Source organism: Nannospalax galili, unplaced genomic scaffold (genome assembly GCF_000622305.1).
Source record: "Nannospalax galili isolate Female #2095 unplaced genomic scaffold, S.galili_v1.0 scaffold236, whole genome shotgun sequence".
Lineage (NCBI taxonomy): Eukaryota > Metazoa > Chordata > Mammalia > Rodentia > Spalacidae > Nannospalax > Nannospalax galili.
In genome coordinates, this window is record NW_008338710.1 from 2,687,114 (window position 1) to 2,693,625 (window position 6,512).

General features: G+C 40.1%; 1 protein-coding gene across 2 annotated transcripts in view; it reads left to right on the forward strand.

Moving 5' to 3' along the window:
* Positions 1–6,512, forward strand: part of Wdr19 (WD repeat domain 19) — an 89,323-nt gene that overhangs the window by 18,099 nt on the left and 64,712 nt on the right. For both annotated transcript variants that reach the window (XM_008833229.3, XM_008833230.3), the window contains exons 7-10: positions 1,997–2,077; positions 3,338–3,450; positions 3,714–3,887; positions 5,981–6,051. In XM_008833229.3, the coding sequence (XP_008831451.1) occupies positions 1,997–2,077; positions 3,338–3,450; positions 3,714–3,887; positions 5,981–6,051 (439 nt within the window). The remainder of the gene's footprint in view (positions 1–1,996; positions 2,078–3,337; positions 3,451–3,713; positions 3,888–5,980; positions 6,052–6,512) is intronic.

Below are 6,512 nucleotides of genomic sequence, written 5' to 3' on the forward strand. Positions count from 1 at the left end.
ATCTGAAGCTGGAAGACACACCCTAAATGTGGGTGTTACCTTCTGATGGCAACCAGTATAAGAGGCCAAGGCAGAGGAGAAAGCCTGGCTTCTTTCTGCTTGCCTTCTCTCTTGCTGGTGAGTTCATCTTGCTGCTGTAGACTGAAGACTAGCTGATCTTTTGGAATTCGTCAGACCTTGAGCGCCAGATTGGGACTACTGAGACATCCAGCCTTGTGGACTGAGCGACTACAGATTCTCAGCCTCTCCAGTGTGGTGCAGCCATTGTTGGACTACTCAGACTCTATCCTGTGAGCTAAGCTGATAAATCTCTATACATATATATTCATTCTACCGGTTCTGTTTCTTTGGAGAACCCTGACTAATACAACTTGCCTCAAAAGAAAAAAAAGAAAAAAAGAAAAACTGCTTGAAATACATGTAAAGGGTATCCACACAAATATGGATAAAATGATGAAACTACTCATAATTAAAGAACCACAAAATTAAAGCAACACTGAGACACCATTGCTTACTGTCACACTGGTAATAATATCACTACATGTTCTATTGGTGAACCCATAGATAGTGGTATGCAGAAATTTGAAAATAGCCAGACAGACTATACAGATAGTACCAACCAAGCAATACCATTTCTAGAACTGTACCCACCAACACACTGCTCCATAGTCCAAAAGTACATAGGCTTTTAAAAAATATTTTATTATTATTTTTATTTTATGTGTATGAGTGTATTGCCTGCATGTATGTAAGTGTACCCGTGTCGTGCAGTGCCCCTGAAGGTCAGAAGGAGGTGTCAAATCCCCTGGAACAGGAGTTACAGTCAGTTGTTAGCCACCATGTGGTGCTGGAAATCAAATCTGGGTCCTCTGCAAGAGCAGTTAGTGCTCTTAACTGCTGAGCTGTCTCTCCAGCCCAAGTACATATGCTTTTAAAAACAATCAGACCAGACATTTTTAAATTGCCTTCTTCATTTTATGAGTAGCCTTATGTCTTCAGTCATTTTTAGAGTGTTTATTTTATAATCTCTCTCTCTCTTGCTCATTCTCTCCCTCTCTCATGATTCTATTTTTAGGATTCTAGCCCTTGGTGCCTTATTCTTCTTTGAGTTATGTGATTTTTTTTTTAACTTTAAGCTCATCTTCAGCAGGGTTTATCTGTGGCAATGTTTCACAGCCTTTGAAGAGGCTCTAGAGTTTGGTCTGACATTTCAGGGATAGGCTGAGCCTGAGTCCTTCCACTTTTATATTAATTTTTCCTCCTAGGGACCGCCCCAGACTACTCAGTATACAAATTGGAACCACATACCTCGGAGCCGCCCCAGAGTATTCATTGTACAAATTGGAACCACATACCTAGGAGCCGCCCCAGACTACCCAGTGTACAAATTGGAACCACATACCATAATGAGAATAGGAAAGCAGCTTGGGTGACACATACTTGAAATGAACTTTATTTTTTCTGGCCCAGACCTCAAGACAGGCTTTCCTGTCATCCCTCTTTCTCCAGCCACATGAGAGCACCACTTGAGCCTGTGCACACCCTATGCTTTCAGTGTGATCTTTGCTGCTGTTGTCTATCAATTTTTCTTTTCCTTCTTTCAAGTTTATCTGTCCATTTAAAAAGATATGGGTCTGGGACTTGAGAGACATGCAGCCATTAAAAGTTAATAGGGCTAACAACCAACACGTCAAAAAGGTATGGATCTGTTTCATCCAGAATTTCTAGCTATTTGTAGCTGTGGAGTTTCAGGTTAATCTAAAATTAATAACAAATAAAAGCAAGTTCCTTATTTTATTAATATTCTAAGTGAATTTGTGCATATGTCTGTGGGCTCATTTCTTTTGTTTTTTTAGAGAGGGAAGGAGTTGAGCATTGAATACAGGGCTTCATACATGCTTACCATGTGCCCTACCACCAAGCGCCCCCTTCAGCCCCCCAGAGTGAATTTGAATATTGGGTTTATTCACAGTGATGTTATTTCTTACCCCTGTAGACAACAATCAAATCAGAGCCAAGTGACATTAAGTTTTCTACAAGCAAGACTGATGACCGAATTTCTGCTGCTGAAAACACAGTAAGAATTCTAAATCAAATTCGCACCCAAATCATTTTGGTAGTTTTATAGAATATGCAATTTCCTTTTCTCAGATGGCTAGGAGTTTGATAAGTAAATTATGTCTGTTGTTTCTTAAACCAAGGTAAGTCTTAGTCTCTTAGGCCTAAAACTGTTTTTGCTGCTGCGACTACCTCATACCCCAGCAGATGAGAACAGCCTCCTGCTACAATTGGTGTGGCTCATTCTGTGGTAGCAAAAGTGCAGAGGTCCCTTTAAGAAATACTAATTTCTATGTAATGAAAAAATGTTCTGCTTTATCAGAAATGGTGAACAGATCTCCCAAAATTGTAGCTTCTGTTTTCTCAACAGGTACATTTTCCTCCCTATATTGTAGTTTTCTAAAATCCAGATAAATTTCATAATCAGTGTGGATAATATAGTTGAGGAAGTAATATTTGTTTCCTAAAAGGCTGTTTTTAAGATGATAGTATTGTACAATTGATACCATTTTAGAATCGAGGAAATAAAAGTGTCACTCTTAAACTCTTTTCTCTCCCCAACATGATTCTCCTCCAGTGAGAATTATAGTAAGTTCATATCTTATGTGAGTCACATAGAGATCCTGGTTTAGGCACACTGACCTGCAGGTGGTAGAAAGGGATGTTAATACAGAGTCACCTAGCTTATCCTTAGGAGGGTAGACCTGTAATTCACCTGGGTAGCTCAAAAGTCAAGTGACTCCTTATAATGAAAGACTCTATACTTCAAAGATGAAAGCAGCCACGTGTGATGGCACACGCCTCTAGTCCCAGCACTCAGGAGACAGAGGTAAATGACTCTCTGTGAGTTTGAGGCCAGGCTGGTCTACACCATCAATTCCAGGCCAGCCAGAGTTATATGGTGAGACCCTATTTTGAAAACAAAAAAATTTTTAATTAAAAAAACAGTAGTTATAGTGAAACTACACCAAACTCTAACTAAACAGCACAGAAATCTAATAAGAGAGAGAGAATTTCAAAAGACAGTTCCCTAAAGGCATTGTCATGTATTTCAAAAGGTATATTGAAGATACGTAAAGCCAAAGACCTTTGCCAAAATAGACATTGGTAAATGCTTTTTTCTATTTTTGTTAGACACATGTCATACTAATAACATTTAGCAAATCTAACTTTGGCGTATTGTTTTCATAAATTGGATTCAGCTGTGTGAATTTACTTGTTGGTCTTTTCATGAAATTCTGAGTAATTCATTTCCCAATCTCCTAATCTTTTCTGGCAGATAAGTGCTGTACTTGGCAAGAAAGTGTTGTTTCTTTTTAACCTGAATGAACCAGATAACCCAATCGACCTGGAATTTCCCCAGGCCTATGGCAACATTATCTCCTATAGTTGGTATGTACAAAAGGCTTATTACAAAAAAAAAATCCATGTGGTTTTCCTTACTGATTATATTTAAGTTGGTCTGTAACATTCAAGTCGATATACAGCATTTTCCTTATTCCAGAGTGTGATTTACAAAACTACCTAGCATGTTACCTGATGCATGAGGGCCTTGATATTCTGTAATTCATATTATTAAAGGTTTTTGTTGACTTGCCATATTACCCATGATAGTCTGTCTCCTTTTTAACCCTGTGATTGCTTTGTTGCCGTAGGTATAGCGATGGCTACATCATGATTGGCTTCTCACGTGGAACTTTTCTGGCTGTTTCAACTCATTTTCCAGAAGTTGGGCAGGAGATATTTAAGGCTCGTGACCATAAGGATAACCTGACCAGTGTGGCTTTATCACAGACTCTGAACAAAGCTGCAACATGTGGAGATAACTGGTGAGTTACAGTTGCACATTTCTAGGATTTTTATGTGGGTAGAATCAGCAAAGCTTTTATGGTTGGTGCAAATCTGACATTCGTACTCTCTTGGACCCTGAATATATTTACAATGAAAAATAAGTTAATTCCTCTACTCCTTCCCTACTGTTAACACTCAGGGCAAAACTGAAAATGGAGTATGCTAGAAAATTGATCTTAAAATGGAGCCAGGCGTGGTGGTGCATACCTTTAATCCCAGTACTGGGAGGCAGAGGCAGGTGGATCTCTGTAAGTTTAAGGCCAGCCTGGTCTACATAGTGAATTCCAGGCCAGCCCCACTACAGGGAGTTCCTGTCTCAAAAAAACCAAAAAAAAAAAAAAAGGGATTCGGGAGCTGGAGAGATGGCTTAGTGGTTAAGAGCACTGGTTGCTCTTCCAGAAGACCCAGGTTCAATTCCCAGCACCACATGGTAGCCAACAACCATCTCTAACTCCAGTTCCAGGAGATCTGATCCCCTCTTCTGATCTTGTAGGGCACTGCACGATACAGGTGGATTCAATTCCCAGCACCCACACGGTGGCCAATAACTGTCCGTAACTCCAGTTCTAGGGAATCTGACACCTTCTGACCTCTGTGGGCATTGCATGACACAGGTGCACTTACACACATGTAGGCAATACACTCATACAAATAAAATAAAAATATTATTAAAAAAATGAATCTATATCAACTTAGGCCTCCCAAAGCTCAAGGATCATTATGGAAGAGGGGGACAGGAAAAAATTTTAAGAGCCAGAGTTGGTGAATGACCATAAGGAAATAGTTTTCCAGACAACTGGTCAGTTACTCATATGAACTCACAGCAATGGTGACAGCATGGTCCCATGTAAGCTCAAACCAGACAAAATCTCAGCATAGACATAGGGAAGTGGGTAAGAAACCCCAACCCACCCTAAGGAATTTTTGATAACTGATGGCTGCTGGGAGGGGGAGAGAGAGTCTCTTTTAAGGATTGGACTCTTGGTAGAGTAACCAAGCTCTGGTGGATAGACCCACACTGAAGGGCATCTGGGGGCACAAATTAGACTCTATAGGCCTTATTTTACGTGTGTGTGTGTGTGTGTGTGTGTGTGTGTGTGTGTGTGTGTAAAATGGCAGGGAGTCAGTAAGAGGAGGTGCAGATAGGGGAGGGAATCTAAATACCATCAAATTATATCACATGAAAATTGTAAAAATTCAATTAATAAAGTAATTGAAAAAAAATATTTTTTTATAAAAGGAAACTATCACCCAGGGATGGTAGCACAGAGATTTAATCTCAGCACTCAGGAGGCAGAGGCAGGCAGATCTCTGTGAGATGGAGGCCAGCCTGGTCCACATAGTCCCAGGCCAGGTAGGGCTACAAAGAGAACTGTCTAAAAAAAAAAAAGCCACCCCAAAAGGAAAATATCCATTAACTTTAAATGTACTAGTGTTCAAGTTTCTGTAAAAAAAAAAAAAAAAATCAATCTTCAAAGATTACACACTGTATGATTCCATTTATGCAGGAACTGCAGCCAGACTGGGTGAGGAGAGGTATGTATCCAAGAGCAACAGGCAGGAGCCCCATGGTTAATGGTGCTGAATGCTAGCAGCACTTGTAGATCTCATGAGTATCACATGTGGAAAAATCACAGCGAACTCAAACACACTCACATGCCCTGAGTGTCAATAACCATGGGGGACACCTGAATACAATCTTAAACAGTCAGTGTCAGTACCCATAAGATACTAGCTTCTCAAGAAGTTACTGTAGGGAGGAAGACGTACACAAAATCTTTCTGTATTCTTACAACTGCACATGGATCTACAGTGATCTCGAAATAAAAACTTTGAATGAAAGCAATGGTGGAGGCAGGAGCATGAAGAAAATCCTGAGCAGGAGAATGGAAGAAAAGACATGAGGGGCCAAGGTAGAGGAGGAGGGGGACTGCAGCAGGGGACAGGACTGGGGAAGAGAGTGAATAAAAACATTGTAAGAAAAAGCCAAGATGAACTCTATTACTGTGCTAATCACTATGCTAAATTATGCTAATTTAAAACAGCCAAATTATGTTTTTTTACTTTTCAGCATAAAAATCCATGATTTGGCAGACTTGAGAGACATGTATGCTATAATCAATCTGGATGACGAAAATAAAGGTATCGATTTTGATGAAGCTGATTGGTATTTTTCCATTTCCATGACAGGAATTGTTTGTTGTGTGATTTGCATTCTTGCAGAAGGAATAAAATTAACACCTTTCACTGGAGTTCCCTAAAATAGTCTCCTTAATTTTAAGTTGTACTACTTGACTAAAAGGTTGTAAGCACTTTGGGAATGAGAGGTTTATGGCAAACTTAAGCTGATCACAATTGTAAAATGGATGGATACTTTCATTTGAACCTTATCAAATGAGCTGGTACCCATATTATCTTGCTAATAGGGAAATAGCAACACTATTTAGTAAAGAAAACATCTAGCTGGGCCGGTGGTGCACGCCTTTAATCCCAGCACTTGGGAGACAGAGGCAGGCGGATGGATCTCTGAGTTAGAAGCCAGCCTGGTCTACATAGTGAGTTCCAGGCCAGCTGGGGCTGCAGGGAGACCCTGTCTCAGAAAA